The sequence below is a fragment of the Mus caroli genome, chromosome 13 (genome assembly GCF_900094665.2).
Source record: "Mus caroli chromosome 13, CAROLI_EIJ_v1.1, whole genome shotgun sequence".
Classification (NCBI taxonomy): domain Eukaryota; kingdom Metazoa; phylum Chordata; class Mammalia; order Rodentia; family Muridae; genus Mus; species Mus caroli.
In genome coordinates, this window is record NC_034582.1 from 51,127,621 (window position 1) to 51,145,729 (window position 18,109).

General features: G+C 48.1%; 1 protein-coding gene across 5 annotated transcripts in view; it reads left to right on the plus strand.

Moving 5' to 3' along the window:
• The window catches only part of Pcbd2 (pterin-4 alpha-carbinolamine dehydratase 2), a 48,218-nt gene that overhangs the window by 4,051 nt on the left and 26,058 nt on the right, over positions 1-18,109 (plus strand). Inside the window, exons 2-6 of one of the 5 annotated variants that reach the window (XM_029468630.1) lie at positions 893-1,024; positions 1,756-1,807; positions 8,480-8,546; positions 10,546-10,691; positions 12,723-13,241. In XM_029468630.1, coding sequence (XP_029324490.1) covers positions 893-1,024; positions 1,756-1,807; positions 8,480-8,546; positions 10,546-10,645 — 351 coding nt within the window. In that variant the 3' untranslated portion in view covers positions 10,646-10,691; positions 12,723-13,241. Of the gene's footprint in view, positions 1-892; positions 1,025-1,717; positions 1,808-8,479; positions 8,547-10,545; positions 10,692-12,722; positions 13,242-18,109 lie in introns of those variants that run through there. The other 4 variants (XM_021180717.2, XM_029468631.1, XM_029468632.1 and 1 more) reach the window with 4 other exon arrangements.

Genomic DNA, 18,109 nt, shown 5'->3' on the forward strand with positions numbered 1-18,109 from the left:
AAAAAGGAAAAAGTAAAAAAAAAAAAAAAAAAAAGAGAGAGAGAGAGAGAGAGAGAGAGAGAGAGAGAGAGAGAGACTAGGCATCTATCTTAGTTAGTGTTCTATTGCTATGAGGAGACACCATGACCACAACAACTTTTATAAAGGACAGCAATTAATTGGGGCTGGCTTACAGTTTCAGAGGTTTAGTCCATTGTCATCATGGAGGGAAACATGGTGGCCTGCAGGTAGATAAGGTGCTGCAGGAGCTGAGAGTTCTATATCTCCATCTGCAGGCAGCAGCAGGAGGCTGTAAGCCAACTGGATGTAGCATATGAGACCTCAAAGCCCGCCCCTACAGTGACACACTTCCTTCAACAAGGCTACACCTTCTAATAGTGCCACTTCCTATGGGATGAGCATTCAAATACATGAGTCTGTGGGGGCCATTCGTGTTCAAACCTCCACAACGTTCTAAGTAGTTCACCATGCGAGTGAGCTCAGAGATGGAAGGTGCTGGAAGTCCATCCACAGAGCATCAAGCCAGCAGTTAAAAGGAGTCCCACCAGCAGCTTCCTTAAAGAGCTGTTTGCCTCTTTTGTGCATCCTGGAATCCTGTAGCATCTAGGAAGGCCCGTGACAGTCTTAGTCATATCTGTAATAAACCAGAGTTGCTCAATTGTGGCGTCTGAGGCGGCACTTGGAGTAGGAGACAGGACACCAGCCATCCTCTGTACAGCCCACAGTTTGTCTGTCTTGAGGAAAAAGGGATGAGAGATAGCTAGAATTTGTTTCCCTTGAGATTTTTTTTTTTCCTACAAAGCATCATAATCTAAAGATGTATCTGCTTATGGAAAGAGTTTAAATAAATAAACGCCTACCCTTGCAGACAGGAAATCTGTTTTCTCCCTAGTCTTCGGATGCGCAGTGGTTGACGGCAGAGGAGAGGGACCAACTTATTCCTGGCTTGAAAGCAGCAGGGTGGTCGGAACTGAGTGAGAGAGATGCCATCTACAAAGAGTTCTCCTTCAAAAACTTCAATCAGGTAACTCCTGAGAACCGCTGATGTGCCAGGGTTGGTTTACATGTCCTGTTTCTGTTTCTGTGGCGCCTTCCTGTCTGGTGGCATGTGGACTAGGACCTCTCTTCCTTATGAGTTGATGACAGAGACTGTCTCTGCTGACGGGCCGTTCTAGCTCTGGGCAAGGGTTGATTTTTGGGTTACATAGAAAATCAGTACTGGGTGGTGGTATACATTTGTAATCCCAGCACTTGGGAAAGTGAGACAGGATTGTTAGTTCAGGTTAGCCTGGACTACATAGTGAGTTCTGGCCTTATCCGAGATGGAAGACTCTATCCAACACACACACACACACATACACACACACACACACACACACACATACACACACACACAAATACAGAGAGACACACACACACAAATACAGAGAGAGAAAGACAGAGAGACAGACAGATGGGGTGGGGGGACAGACAGACAGAATGAGAATGAGTGAATATCAGATCTTGAAGCTGCTATAGTTTTGATTTAGGGATGGGTAAGGTATTTAGTCTTTTCCTGAATTTTAAATATCAATAAATAAGGATATGAGTGTTTTTCTATATATTAGAAGGGTGTGTGGATAAGGCTAGTTGGGAAACATAACCTGCTTGCTATCTCTACTTTTTCAGGGCACTTAAAAAAAAATCTTTTATTTGTGCCTCTAAATTCTCTCCTAAGCTGCACCTCTCCACTTCCCATCCCCTTCTGGCCCGCAGCCCATGAACATTTCCTCAGACTCTGGCCCCCTTGGAGACTCAGCCTTCACAGGTAACTGTTCTGTTTGGGCCCCACCCTGTTCAGAGCGTCGTCTCCCATGACCTACCCTTCGTGAGTACTTTGCTGCTTCTGTGTGAGGTCATTGCTTTGGGCTGGTTCATGTTTGCCCAGTTACTTTAGTAATCCTTTGGACAGATTTATTGTTTTTATTTATGTCAGGTGTTGGCATCTAGAAGTCAGAGACCGTGTTTGCTTAGCTCTCCATTGTGCGTAACATGGCTGGCTCTGAGCGCAAACAGGCGTTGATTACCATGTAGACATTGATTACAGTGTTTGCTGGTTTCTACAAGGGTGTGTGAGCAACTTTTTTTTTTTTTTTCTGGTAAATGCCCAAGGCTCTACTGAGTTGTCTGCCATGTTCTGTTTTCCTGTTGTCTGGCTGCCAGCCATTTGCTGCGAGTCCCCAACTCCTGAGAAAGCGTGGACCAAACCTACTCCCTGTCCCTGCCGCCTCAAGGGCTCTGCGGCTCTCGTCAGGGGCTTAGCGCGCTGGCTGGTGGCTGGGAGCCTCGCTGGTACAGTAAGCTGTACATAGCTCCAGGTAGCCTTTTCCGAGCTTATTAAAATTCTTACATGTGTACAGCTTGACTCCTTTAAGCCTGGGCTAATTTATTGGGTTTGAACATGTGGCTTAAAGTACCAAGTGGTGTTGCCTGGGGCTCTGCCCAGAGTTGGTCCTTGGGTGCACTGAAGCCTGTGTGGGAGGGAAGCTGGGCAGGGCATCTTGGACTGACCGTGTCATCGCTCACTGTCATGGTTCCTTCGACTTTTAGGAAGGGGAGCCAGCGTCAGTCATACATCTGGGACTCGCTTCCCAGCAGGCTCTGTGACTTCCACCTGGAGAGTGGCCTGAGCTGGCACTGGTGTTGTGACCAGCTATCCCTACCCACACAGAACCAGGACACACCTGGAACTAGCAAGGAGGGCCCTGTCACTCATGGTCACTGAGAGGGAGAGGACACGCTGTGCGCAGCACCCTAGGAGGAGCGTTAAAGACCTGGTGGTGAAATTCAGTTTGCACCAGCAGGTTAGGAACACCCCGAGGAACCAGCTTTGCCCTCGGTTGGTGTTGCTAGGGAAAGGGCAGGTCTGTGATTCAGCCCTTTATGAATCTCGTCTTCAGGGAGACTAGGCAAAGGAGGAGATAGGGCTAAATAGAGAAGGAGGCATTAGCCGGTATGCAGGGACTTCAGTGTGTGGCACTGGTCCCCCTCAGGCCTGTCTGTGGGTGGATATCATCACAGTCTCCTGCTTTTCCTATCTCACGATGGTCACAGGATGGCTTTGCTGCTGTTGCTGTTATGCTCACAGTGGATCAGCATCTGCTGTGGGGCGCACACCTGGAGACCTTAGGAGGCCTTAGGACACTAGGGCAGGAAGACCACCAGTGGGACTTCAGCCTGGTCTCTGACTCAGAGAATAATCCAGAATGTGGGCTGGTGAGATGGCTCAGCAGGTAAGAGCACTTGCCGCTAAGCCTGATGGCTTGAGTTCAGTCCCCAGGACCCTCATGCTGGAAGGAGAGAACTGGCTCCCTAAAGTTGTCTCCTGGCCTACACACTTGCACCCCATAGTGCACCACATACACACACACACACACAATCACACACATACTCATATACTATACATATAGATAAATATATATAGTACATATATAAATATAATACAAAAGTGTATATGTGTATATATATATACATATTTTTTTTTTGAGACAGAGTCTGGCAGGGCACTTTTGAATTGTAGGACTAGTTTTAGTGTAACGTGACCGTAAGATGATATGATGTAGAAGCTACCACCAGAAAGACCCTTCTTATTGCTGCTCTGGTCTTCTCCCACACGTCTAATATGTATTTACAGTGTGGTGTCTGCATATACTATTAAATATCTTTAAATACATTTGATTTAAAAAAAAGATTTGGGGGGAAGGTATGGGGGACTTTTGGAATAGCATTGGAAATGTAATTGAGGAAAATACCTAATTAAAAAAAAAGACTTATTTTTAAATTTTATATATAGTTTAGTGGTAGAGTACAAGCCTACCATGTTCAGCATCTTAGGTTCAAACCCCGGCAGAAAAGAAGAAAGTGAATGCCTTGCCCTTTGCCCTTTATTCAGGCCACTGCCTGGTTTCTCACGGCACCCTCACTAGCTCACACCATGGGCCTGTTCTTTAGCTTATCTATCGCCTGTCTTCTCTGCTGACTTGGGAGGCAGAGGAGCCTAGAGTAATGCCAATATGCATATAAAATACCTCTCTGTAGAGGTATGTGCATATGAGTGTGGTTGCCAGATGAGGTCGAAAATGGTCTTGAGGTCCTCTGGAACTGGAATTATAGGTGGGTGTGAGCCCCCTGATGTAAGGGTTGGGAACTGAACTCAGGTCCTCTGGAAGAGCAGCAAATGCTCTTAACCACTAAGCCATCCTATCTCTGCATACTTTAAGCACTGTCTCTGGTTGGCCTTCCTCTAGGCCTGTGAACTTCAAACCTAGGTTCTGGTGGTCCTAACCTGGAAGTTTAGCTACTAGATACAGTGCTGCTTATGTGCAAGTTCGGTATGCAGTCGTTCAAAGCTCCATGGGCCTGTGCTGTTTTTGCTGTTCTCAGGCATGTGTGTGTGTGTGTGTGTGTGTGTATGTGTGTGTTTGTATTGTATGTGTGTGAAGGTACAGGTGTGGGTATACAAATGTGCCACAAGGCCAAAACAGGAAGTCGGATGTTTTTCTCTTTTTCTTTCTGCCTTATTGTCTGAGACGGGGTCATTCACTGAGCTGGAAGCCCGTTGTTTGGGCTAGGCTGGCTGGGGCCAGAGAACTACTGGGGTCCACCTGTCTCTCCATCTGCCCCATAGTGCTAGAATTACAGGCATAAGCATCTGGGCCCTGCCTTTTAGGGTTAGTGAGAAACTCTCTCTTACAAAGTCACACACACACACAGACAAATGCACACAGACACACAGACACAGACACAGACACAGACACAGACACACACACACACACACACACACACACACAGAGAAACAGAGAGAGAGAGAGAGAGACATTGGAATTCTTACTTTGGACTTTGCATGGGTATTTATGGACGTACCTACATCATGCACAGTATGCAAACACACACAAATAGACACACCCATAGATACACTCACACAGAGACAGACACACGAACATAGACACACACATGTACACATACAGATACACACATGTACACACACAAACATACAGACACACACACACATGTGCACTCGCACATGTGCACACACATGTACCACTCAGGTTCTGATCTTGCATAACAAGCACTCTTAGTCAGTGAGGCATCTGCCTACCTCCACTTTCCAGATTTTTAACAATTCATCATTATTATTTTAATTTTTTAAGGCAGGATCTCACCAGGTAGCTTAGGCTAATCTCAGAGTTTTGATCCTTCTGTCTTAGCTGCCTGATGCGCAGTCTCTAGGATTTCAGGTGTGCAACACCTACGGTTTTGTTTTGTTTGTTTTGGTTCTTTAAATAGTCTTTTCATTTTATTATATGAAGTCTTTTAAAAAGAGATTTTATTTTATATGTATGAGTGTTTTAGCTGTGTGCTGTGTCTGTGTACTACACCTATATATGCATTCTGGCCTACAGAGGCCAGAAGGGGGCAATGGATCCCCTGGAACTGGAGTTACAGACGGTTGTTAGCATCTGTGTAGTGCTGAGAACTGAACCAGGTTCTCTGCAAGAACAGCCAGTGTGCACTTGACTGCCGAACCGTCCCTGCAGCTTCACACGAAGTCTTTTAGCCAGGTGCAGTGGTGTAGTCTGTAACCCCAGTAGCTGGAAGCTGGAAGCTGGAAGCCAAAGGATCAAGACCAGTGGGGACCACATGGGACTATGTCTCAAAACAATAAACAAAACAAAGCCTTTGAGGATTACACCTGGTTGAGTGTTACAGATTTTAAGTGGCTTGCTTATTAGTGTGTGTCAAGTGGTACCACAAGCTTTGTTCTTTGTTTCATTTATTGTTGTGGAAGATGAGCTACACACTTTCAGAGTGCCTTTAGTGATCTTGCCTTGGATACAAACATGTCTGCTAAGCTTAGGGCTCTTCTAGGCTTTGTTATAATAAGTAGCCAGCAGAATACATTTGATCTTATTTTCCCTGAGAGGTTTTATTCTAAAAGGTGGTTAGTCCTGTATAATCTGAACTCATTCGCTATTTTAAATGGGGATAAACACTTGCTGATTGTAAATGTGAGAATTCCCCGGCTTCTCCGGTATAGTTAGTGAAGTGACCACAGGCATCCATCTTTGTTCTGTCTACCCCTTGGTGTGCTTTGGCAGCTCTGTGGTATGCCATGGTCGCATGATGGTGCTGGAAAGTGACACTCTGGGACATTTTGGTCTCAAGGCGAGGAGTTACCATGTTCAGAGCGCTTTGGTTCTGAGAGGGTGGGGCTGGCATTTCTGAAGGAGTTTTGCTTTTCGGCTGTAGACACAAGGAGGGAGAGTCTGTAACTGACATAAACCTGTTGGGCATCTGTCACCTGCAGAGGCTTGAAGGAACAGAGATATCACTTAGAAATGTAGGTGTAGGTTCCAGAACGTGAAACTGGGTGATGGATGATGAGGTGAGTAGGAAACTTTCAACATGAGGATGTTTTAGTTTTAGAAGTGCAGCCTGTGAGGTTTCAGAACCCAGGGAGCAGCTTCTGCCAGTACCAGCAGGTGGAGTCTGCAGCGAAGGAGCCCAGACTGGCCCTGGGCAGGCTGTACCTGCTCCCTCACCATTGGGTGCCTGGGGCCATCCTTGTGGTGGGTCACACACTCAGCGTCAGGAGTGGGCAAGCCGCTTGGCCAGGCACTACACTGTAGGTGGAGGCTCGGTGGGGTTTCTTGCTGGATGACGTCCCGTGCCTCTTGATCAAACTGCTTCTTAGTGGCCTACCAGCCAGCTATAGCAGTTGGCTTCCAGAGGTTGAATCCCATGAACTGGCTTGTCCTAGCTTTCCCTTCCAAAGGGGACACTTTTATGTTGTCTAACCCAGTACTCGGGATAACACCTTTTGTAAGACAAGCAGCGAGCTTCATTTGTTCTCGACCTATTCCTTGGCCTTTGTGGCCTTTGAGAGATTGCTGGAGCTGTAGAGGGGGTAGGGGTGGGGTGGGGGAAGCACAGGTGAATGCCTGCTTCATGGCAGGCATGCTCTCTGTGGTGGTGGTGTTTTGGGGACCCAGCAGTGGTTTGGAGGTTTGTAACATGTGTCTCTTGCTGGGCCAAAACGATGGGTATAAGCACCGCTGAATGTTACAGTGGCATACTTTCTTTTTAAAGATGTGCATTGAAGAGGGGCAGGAGAGATGGCTCAGTGGTTGAGAGCACTGGCTGCTCTTCTAGAGAACTCAGGTTCAAGTCTCATCATCTGCATGGAGGTTCACAGCTATCTGTAATTCCACTTCCAGGGGATCCAGTGCTCTCGTCTGGCTTCTGCAGGCACTAGGCCTGCATGTGGTATATATATGTGTGTGTGTATATATGTATATATATACATATATATATATACACACAGAATGCTTATACACATAAAAGTAAAATGATAATTAAAAAAAAATTGTGCTGGAGAATGGGCAGCCATTTGCTCCTTGTTGTGCACATCAAAGGCTCGCATCTGTTGTTACCCCTGAGAGGATATCTGATGCTGATAGCACCCCCTCTGTACCCTATCTTCTGCCCTCAGCCACAGAGATGATCTTCCCGTGTAGGTAGTATGTGCCATTTTTGTTTGAAAGTATAGGCTGCTGTTTGAATTTCTGACAGGGTAAGCTAAAAATTCATGGTTGTCCAAGATAGTACTTTTGTTTAAAGTGTCCAGTGGTGGCTTTTGTGACCAAAGTAGAACAGAAGCAGGGGAGTGTCCTTTGAGATCTGGCTCAGCTGCTCTTGCAGGGGACCTGGGTATAGTCTTCACACCCACACAGGGCAGCTCACAAGCACCTGTAGCTCTAGCTCCAGGGGATCTCACGCCCTCTTCTGGCTTCCACAGGTACCAGCACGTGATAGAGATGGCTGAACTTTAGCCAGTGTTACCCCAAACCAGTAAGCTGATGGAGGTTGTCTGTGCTGCCTGTTGGCATTCATGTTGGACTTTCTTCCCTGCAGTTTCAGGGCCTGTCTGGTGGGAACGCTGGTCTGCTGTCCCCCAAGAAAGGGAAGTTCCAGCCAACAGTGTCGTCCCTGGGCTCTTGAGTCTGCTCTTGGCGCCATAGAACAGGTGTAGCGCTCATGTGTATTAGTAAAAGCACACAGACTTGTCGGGGGTAAATGTAAAACAGGTGTCAATAAGGTAACTATGATGCTGCACAGTGTAAAAAAAAAATGCTGTGGTCACCACACCGCCCTTTAATAAAAATGGACTTTTAACTGTATCAGTTTTTCTTGCTCGTGCAGTAAATCTTATGTTTACAGAAATTAGCCTGAGCATTTTATAAAAGTCAGACAGCCAAGAAATATAATTTCCTCAACAGCGTTTGTCTTGCCCTCTTGCAGATGGTGTAAAATCAGGTGTGTGAAGAATAAAAAAAAAAAAAAGCAACCCGAGCCGCCGGGAACGGCATTTCAGATTTATGCTTTGCAGATGATTCTGATGCAATGAATGCATTGATTGCTTCTCTGTTGCTTTCTGCAGATAATGTCCACGCCGCCGGGAGGCACTGGGTCGCAATCCTGTCAGCAGACATTCTTCTAGAAATTCCGTAATTATGACCAAATTAAAAAAGAAATTGTCATGAAGCTCATTGACACAAATTTCACCTCTGTAATTTGCTTTTATCTGTCTAAGGCCTAAGTGTAGCGTTGAGAGTTTGTAAAGTGCTTGCGCTGACATTAGCAGGATGAAGTGGGCAAGAGTAGCTTGCGTTAAGTTTAACGGACAAGACAATAACGCTTAGGCCTTAGGGAATTATGGAGGCGTTTGTTTTCAGACAGTGTCGCTTGACGGCTTAAATGTACCGCAGGTGAGTTGGGACGGCGGGCTGGTCTGTAGCAATTGGAAGGAGGCCCTTCCTGCTGCCTCCCCAGAATTGGGGCTTGCCCTCCCCCAGGCTGTCTGTGAGTCTGTGTGGAATTCCAGTGTCTTACAACTGTGACCGAATCGTGGGTTCATGTGTGTCAGAACATGGAGGTGGGGTGCTGGTGCAGCAGCTGTGCAGCCAGCCACATCCTCGCAGCAGCAGGACAGAACCGTGTCTGCAGTCCAGTGGGTTGGGTCGTGGCTGGCGACTTGGTTCACTGGTGTGGGCAGGAAGGAGAGGTTCTTCCGGCTTTGACCGTCCTGTGTTCTTTACCTTTTGCTGTGTCCTTTCAGGTTTGTTTACTTTAAACACTGCATGTGTATGAGTGTTTTGCCTACACGTATGTATGTATGTTCACACTGTGCATGCCTGGTGCCTGCAGACCTCCTAAGAGGGCCTCAGATCTTCTGGGACTACAGTTACAGATGACTGTGAGCCACCGTTTGAGTGTTGGGGACTGAACCTGGCTCCTCTTGCAGGAGTAGCCAATGCTCTTATCCACTGAGCGCCTATCCAGCCCTCACTGTGAGCACGCTAGCATCCCCTCCTTGCCTCGTATTGCCTGTCTGAGGGAGGGTAGTATGGAATCGAGCCAAACTGAGGTTATGGGATGGCTTGTCACACTAGGTGCCAGACCTACATCTCTGGCTCCAGTATCAATGTCTTCAGACCCTCCTTTTTCCATCACTGTGGTCATTTTCTAGCAGGGATCTTGTTTTCCAAGGACAGCCTGTTGGATGACTTTCTTTAAGCTGGTTGCACCATACCTTCCTGAGAAAGGGATTCTTACCAGGTGACATAAACAAAGCCACACTCATCTGGGAGTAGCCTGTGCATCACCACTGAACAATAAAAGGTCATTCAGTTGTGCTGTTACAATTAGTCCTATCAGAAAAACAAACCACGGTGATTGAGTCTGCTTCTGTGCCAGAAGGGCAGGGCTGTGTCTTCTTCCAAGCTGGTCATCAAACTGTCCTCGAATGTACCACCTTCCACCATCACAGCCCTGTGTGTGGGAGTGCCCAGGTGCCTGGAATGGCACCCAGTTGGCAGATGGGATGGGGGCCACATGAGTAGGCCATCTGGCTCAGTGAGTGTCACAAGGCACTGTAATGCCAAGTACTGAGGGGCTAGCCTCTTCCAGCCAGGCTGTGAAAGGATGGAACTGTATGGAGCACATGGTTCATGGCTTCATCTCTGTCCACGAGGCTGCCCACATTTGCTGGGGAGGCGGGATGTCCACGTTTTACAGAGGTGAATTTTATACAGTTGTTCTGGTTACTGGGGTCTGCGTGGGGCTCTGGTAAGCTGAGAAGGTGTGCCTGTCCTTCAAGGACCGGAAGGATGGATGGGTGAAGGCGGGGAGGATGCGAGGACCCTGAGAGTGGCTCAGGGCGCTGGGCTACAGGTGGCGGTGGAGCCTTGCGGGGCACAGCTTCCCACTGTCATGAGCTTTGGGTGACTGAGAACAGACTCCTGTCACTGTCCTTCAGCTTGCTTGTATCTCTCCTCAGCAGCGCCACCCGTTTCAAATGCCAGGTCAGAGCCGAGGACACCAGGAACTGCCCCAGTCATCCTCAGGACCACGCTGCTGCTGCCGCTGCCACCTCTGAACGAGTGTGGGCGAGCGCCTCTGACACAGGCAGTTACAGCAGCAGCTCTGATTGCTTCTCCCCTGCAGGCTCCCCATGTATTTACTCGGCCTGAATACCACAGTGCTGTGTCCAGTGCCTTCCTACCGTTTCTTCCTGGGCGTATTTCATCTTCTCAGAGATTCCTAAAGCTGCCCAGGGTCCTGCTCTGACCCTGCTGTGCTCATGAAACCCCGTAAGAAGCCTCTCTGTTTAGAGATTAGAATTGTGGTCTTCAATGTCCCTTGGTTGTCCTCTCCGTGCAGGGTCATATGGTCCTTAGAGGCCACCGGAAGTTAATGATGTGTGGAAGTTGGGTTGTGTTATTTGTATTCAGGCTGTTCTTCCTACAGTTCCTGCCCCACCCACCTGCCCACATCTGTCCACATCTGTCCACACCCTCCCACTTCTAGAATCTTCTTAGCTACTCCGTAGTAACCAATTCACAAGTCACTTACGTTACATGTAACAGACCCTGGAGCGCAGTGGTGCTCAAGGCTGATGTTTCCCTGTCTCCTCTGAGCTTACAGTGTAGTGGGAGGGAGGCACAGATACGAAAGGATGCATATAGAATCCTAAGTTGAGGTGAAGGCCACTGAGGAAGGAAGATCCTAGTTGCTCAGTGGGATAAGGGTCAGTGGCAAGAACAGCAAGGCAGTAGGGAAGCCATTGGATTCATCCAGGGGAGAGGTCGCTGCCGGGGTGGACGCAGCACAGGACAGTGGATGGGCAGTGGTGGGGAAAGTGGCAAGTGCGGAGCTTGGATATCCTGAGAACGGCGCGAGCAGGAGCTGGTGCGGCACACCTGTGCGGGGAAGGCAGCTATGGGTCTGGGGTGTGGCTCAGTCCCAGCACTGACATGGAGCGGAAGGAGGGGAAGTGCAGCTTGGCATGGTGGCAGGTGCCTGAAGCCCCAGAGTTTGGGAGGTAGAGGCAGGAGGACTGGAGTTCAAGGTCAGCCTTACCTACACTCATAGTTTGAGGCCAGCCTGAGTTACACAAGACCTTGTGCCCCCAAACCGTGTAAATAAAGAAGTGAATGTAAAGTAAATAAAGTGGGTAATGAAAAAGAAACAAAACAAAACAACAAAGAGCAAACTAAGGGAAATCCTCACAGTTCTCTGACTGCGGAGGAGAGGGTCAGAGAGCATCAGGAGTGACGTCCAGAGTGTGGCCCTGGGGGGACCAGACAGTTGCAGGTCTGTTCCCCCGCCCCCCCACGCTGGGGGAAGAACTGGATAGAACTGGATACAGCGATGATCGTGCTTCCTGGTCTGGACACTGTAGGGTAGGAGCTGCTGTCTGATGTCCAGGTGCCAGCGCTGCAAACATGGCTTCATGTCTGAGATTGGAACTCAAATAGATCTGGGTCATAGATCGCAGGGGGGAGTCACAGGCATGTGTGGGAAAAAGCCAGGGTAAAAGGTGACCACTACCCAGGGAGGAACTGTAGTGTGCGAGGGGAGCTCGGGACTCTGTCTGTTCACTGCTGGGTAGAGAGGAGCTTGCGGGAGATGGAGAAAGATGGGTTCGTAGCATATCACAGAATCCTGAAGAGGGCAGCAATCCAAAAGAGGGGAGGAAGCCACCAGATGTGGTGGTGAAATCCTCGCACCATGAAATCCTATACCCGAAATCCTAGCAGCTGGGGGGCTGAGGCACAATGATTGCTGAGAATTAAAATTTTCTTTCAATTGCACTTACTGACTTGGGCCTTCATGGGCCTGGGTATGCCACTGCGTGTGTGAGGAGGTCAGAGGTTAATCCGCTGGAATTGGTTCCGTCCTTCTACCGAGTGGTGACTGAATCCGGGTCTAACAGAACCGCTGCAGACTTCAAGCCAACCTGGGTTATACTGTGATCCCAAGACAATGCAGTTGACAGAGGCTGTCTGCCGTAGGAACCTGACCCCGGGAGCCCATGTGTATCAGTCACTTTTCTGTTGCTCTCCTGCGTCGCCAGGACCAAAAGCAACTTACAGAAGGAAGAGTTTATTTTGGCTTATGGTTGCAGAGGGAGAGGCCAGAGTGGTTAAGAAGGCGTGGCAGCAGTCAGAGGAGCAGGAAGCCTTGAGTTCACATCCTGAACCACAAGCCAGAGACAGGAAGTGAACTGGGAGTTCATGAGGCTTTTCACTCTCAGAGCCCACCCACGGTGGCACGCTTCCTCCAGCGAGGCTGCGCCACCAACCGAGGACCAAGGGTTCTTCTCATTCATACCTTTACAGCTCGTGGACATGGAAACAAAGAGCCATCTCCGCCAAGATGTCATCTGACCTCTATCCATGCGTCACAGCATGTGCCAACCCTCACAATGTGATAATTAACCAAAGACCAAAGTGAGAAGGGAGGGACCCGTTCTCAGACGGGTTCTTGAGACACACGAAAAGTGACCACCAAAGGATGGCGCTGGGTGGAGCAGCTGCCTGTCAGCGAGGAGCATGAGGAGCATGGCGAGGACGGGTAGGGGTGAGGGCAGCTGCGAGCCCACGTGGAGCACATCGGACCTGCTCTGGATCCTCGGAGTCTGTTGTCTCTTTCTTCTTTTAGGCTTTAGTCCTTGAGTTATCCTTCCACGTTGATGTCATCCTTTTGCTTCGTTTGGAGGCCAAGCATTTGCCTCTTGGTGCTTTGGTGTTGACTCTGCAAAGTCAGAGCTAGAAAGGAGGAGAGGACCAGGACTGAGGAGTGATGTGCTCTGCCAGAGTGACGCAAGCACGGGGGCAAGAGGATGAGGGTAAGGACAGCTTAGAGCTGTGCAGAGTGTCACTAAAGCCACTCACCCAAGGCTCTCTGATAGGATATGGATACCCTGAGTTCAGAGGCGTGTGTGTGTGTGTGTGTGTCTTCCACTGAACCCAGCGTGTGTGTGTGTGTGTGTGTGTCTTCCACTGAACCCAGCGTCACCTGGGTGTATTTGAAGGCATGAGGTACCTTGGTTTGGCTCATTAAGGTCAGTGCCATTAATCCCTGGTGAGCCTAACCTTTTTCTCCTTTTTTTGTCTCTTAAAACTCTCACTAGGGACTTTCCCTGTCCACCTACTCCGAATGACAGATGATTTCTGAGAGTGATGGACTTAACTGGCGGCTAAGTGGCTCTGTGATGGGGGTGGGCAGTGATCAGTAGTCCCGTGAGGGACTTCCCTGAGCAGCTTTGGTGCCTTTCAGTTACTCGGTGCAATGGCTCCACAGCCTCAGCCACCCATAGCCACAGCCCCAGACTGTAGTGAATATTGGTGATCTGTGGGCTGTGATCTGTATGTTCTTCCAAGACCCCACAAAGCACCATGCTGGAGGCTGGCACAGGGTGCTTATCTGCCCACCTGCAGGCATTCACTTCTCATCCCACACAGCTCTCTGACTCTTAAAAAAGATTTCATGTATGTATGTATGTATGTATGTATGTATGTATTTATTTAATGTGTATGAGTGCTCTATCTGCATGTACACCTGCATGCCAGAAGAGGGCATCAGATCTCAGTACAGATGATTGTGAGCCACCATGTGGTTGCTGGGAATTGAACTCAGGACCTCTGGAGGAGCATCCAGTGTTCTCAACTGTGGAGCCATCTCTCTATCCCCTCTCTCTGATTCGTAAGATTTGCTCTTTCAGGGGCTGGAGAGATGGCTCAGCGATTAAGAGCATTGACTGTTCTTCTGGAGGTCCTGAGTTCAGTTCCCAGCAACCACATGGTGGCTCACAACCATCTGTAATGGAGTCGGATGCTCTCTTCTGGTGTGTTTGAAAACAGTAACAGTGTATTCATATATATAAAATAAATCTTAAAAGAAATTGTTCTCTCTCCTTCCTTCCTTCCTTTCTTCCCTCCTTCCTTCCTTCCTTCCGCTCTTTCTTTCTTTCTTTCTTTTTTTCCTTTCTTTTCCTATGACCACTGGTCCAGGATACACTCTCTCTTTATATATATCTATATATTTTTTTTCTCCATTTGTTCATCCATCTGTCAGTCCATCCATCCATCCATCTGTCCATCATAACTTGGCTAATGTGGTGCTGGAGAGATGGCTCAGCATTAAGAACATTTACTGCTTTTTGCAGAAGACCTAAGTTTGGTTCCAGCCCCAACATGAAGTCTCATAAGTTCCTGTAACTCCAGTTCCAGGGGATCTGATGTCCTTTTTTGGCCTCTTTAGGCTTCTGCATACATATGGTGCACACACGTGCATACACACACACACACACACACACACACACACATAAAGTAAAATAAATCAGTAACTTGGCTGGTGTTCTGTAGAAAAGATAGTACATGAGATAGCTGGGGCTGGTGATAAATTCCTGTAATCCCAGCAATTTGAGGAGGCTGCAGCAGGAGGGTCACAAGTTCAAGGCTAGCCTGAGCAACTTAGCAAAATCCTATCTCAGAGTAAAAGTTTTCAAGTGCTCTGGATGTGGTTTAGTGGCTCTGGGTTTATTCCATAAAAGAAAAAGAGTATGTGTTTCTATTTAGGAATTATTTTTAAGTTTTTGATTGATTTCTGAGGCAGGAGTCTTTTTCTATTGCCCAGGCTAGTCCTAAACTCCTGGGCTCAAGCGGTCCTCCGATCTCAGCTTCCCTAGTGCTTGGGACTACAGATGCATGCTGTTGTATCCGGTTGCCAGTGAGTCTCCATGTTGCATTATTTAACCCAGACAGCCATATATGTTATTTGTGAGGGAAAAGAGTCACAGGTTTATGGGTGTAAAAGTAATTCTTTGGGGGTTTATCTTACGCTCCGTTTTGCTCCAAAATAACCGCAGGACATTTCTAGACCCACTGTAGCCTATTTTAGTTCCTGAATAAAGACAGATAGACCTAGTATTTTTATTAGCAAGCTGCTGGCACTAAGCTGGCCAGGTTCTCAGCCATTCTAACCCAGCTAGGCTGCTAACACCAGCTGAATGCCCCTTTGCTTGCCCTGGCTCACTGTGGTCCATGTGTGTCCTCATGGCTGCTCTTTCATCGAGACCTTGTGGCGAATCCTCCTGATCCATCCACGTGGCCTTTCTACACTTTTCTCTTTGTCCTTCTCTCGGACCCCTGACTTGGGTCAAAAACCCTCACAAATAACAGATGTGGCTGTTTGAGTTAAAATTGTCTTCTGCCCAGCTAATTGGCTGATCAGCTCTTTATTAACCAATCACAGGTGATGGAAAACATTTTTTAGGTAACAGATATCAGAGATGGTTGACCACGCCCTTGGCTGTGTGCACGCAAGCCTGTGGGGCTAGTGGTCAGCCTCCAGTGTTATTCCATAGAAAATCATCCACATTGGTTCTGAGAGAGGGCCTCATGGTGGCCTGGCATTTCCCAATTGGGCGGAGCCAGCCAGCAAGCCCCAGATCTCTGCCAGTTCTGCCTCCCCAGTCCTGAGCTCATACACACCCATATCACCACCCCTAGCTATTTGACATGTGGGTTCTGGTCTTCATGCTTGCAAGGCAAGCTCTTTAATCTGCTGATATGGCCCCAGCCTGTCACAGTAGTTTATGGACAGTAAGTGTTAGAGGCCCACAATTATATATTTTTCTACAGCTCATTGTGAGTAGCCCAACAGTCTTGTAAGACTAGCTCTTAGAATCCCATATTGCTTGTTGCAGAAAAGTTAGAGGAGCTAAGGGTTGGCTCATTTACAGAGGAAGTGGAATATGGCTTATAACTAATCCAGACCCTCTAGCCAAAGAGACAGCTTTTCATCTGTGTTCTGAGGAACTGTGGTATAACTCAGAGATAGGCAATGGCTTTGTCCAGGGGTGTCTCAGGAAGCACAAATCTGACATTAAAAATTAAAAAAGAGTGTCTCTGCCCACAGGAGCTGGTGGTGTTTGCAGATTTGGAAGGAAAAGGCAGCCAGTTTTCCTATCAGTCGGCTTCTGGGAGGAATTTGACCTGATGTTTGGTACCTGGTTCCATATGCCATGCCCAGAAAGCATTAACTTAAAATGCTTGTCATCAGTTATCAGTCCTGACTCTTCTGCAGACTTGAGCTCAGCTTCTGTCTGGAGGGAAAGAGCAGAAGTAAGCTGCTTCATTAAAAGAAATCGAAGGGCCATGGAGAAATAAAACCCTCTAATTTCTGTGTGTATGTGTTCGTGTGCGTGTGCATGCGTGCGTGCGTGTGTATGTGTGTGTTTAGGAGGCAACAGGGTCTCATGTAATCTACGGGCATTCACCATGTAGCCAAGGCTGACTTTGAACTCCTGATCCTTCTGCTTCCATCTCTCGAGTGCTGGGGGTATGGGCGTGCACCATGAAGCCTGGCTAACACTCCAGCTCCCTAGGTCACTGACCACACGGCTGTGGATGCCGACAAGCAGACGAGAAGGTCGCCATTGCATTTGGAATGTCTTAAACTGTAATTATACAGCCTAAGTGTGCGAGTTGGTATTTCTTCCCCTTTCTATTTGTTTACAAGTGTGAGCTTTCAACAGAAGCGTTTAGCCTTTGTGGTTTGTTGAGCCCCGCAGGGCTCACCTGGGACACTTGCAGGAGTGGCGCCATCACTGTGCATTCGGCTGGCTCATGAGCATGCTTGCTTTTTCCTCTGATTGCAAAGTGCATCTTATAATTTGGAGAACAAAAGAGTCAAATAAGAAATAGCCCTTTTAGAAGCAAGTGTGTGCGTGTGCTCTGGGGCCGTGCTGCAGGAGCCTCAGTTGCTTCCTCCACTTTGTGAGCACTTTCTGTATTTCCTCGTGATTTTTGTCTCATCTGGTTTGAGACGGGGTCACTGTCTGGCCCAGCAGGGCTGGCTTGCAGGGGTTCTGCCAGGGCAACAAGTAACCCTAATCACCGAGTCACCTTGCCGGGACCCACCTGGAGATTTTTAGTGGTAGGATAGACAGTAGTGTCTCATGACACTGGAAGGTCACAGTTAGCCTAGACAGGACTTTCATGCAGTAACAGTCCTCCCAGGGGAGACTTTCCCAGCCTCCCTTTCCAAATGACCCGTAGTAATACACCGTCAGTTCAGCACAGAGACGTTGGGAAGTCAGACCGTGTCCCTTTTGCGTTCTTAGGATCTCGGTGCCCATTGCATCAAGGCCAGGCTCAGATCCAGTTAGAAAGTAAATCCAGCCAGTTGTGCTGGCACGTGCCTGTAATTTCAGGACTCAAGAGGCTGAGGCAGGATTGCACATTCAAGGCCAGGGTGGGCTACATAGCAAGACCTGGCCTTTAAAAACAAGTGAATGGAAATCATCACCTAGATAGGATTGATCTGGTAGAGCTAAGAAAAGCAAATCGCGCCCTTTGAGTTACTGGAGAAGCCCAGGAGGAACATGTCATGCTGTAGGGTTTTATAGCTACTGTTCGCTTGGCTTAGCACAAGGGGCCATGGGATATTTTCACAGAAAGCTTTCTCTTTCTGAGATTTTTTTTCCCCCAGATAAAGAGGGCTTGTTTAATTCGGGAAGAGTTATTTCGTGGGAAATTAAATATTTGTAAATCCTCTGCCGCATTTCCACACGTGTCAGTTCTTTGGCAAATGACGGCTTTGGAGTGGTTGGGAAAGGATTTCTTAAAGGCAGACGCTTCTGTGTTCCCCGCTTAGTCGTGTTTTCAGTTTTGAGTCAAGTAGGTGGAGGGCTCAGGGCTTTCCCTTTCTGTTAGGCTCT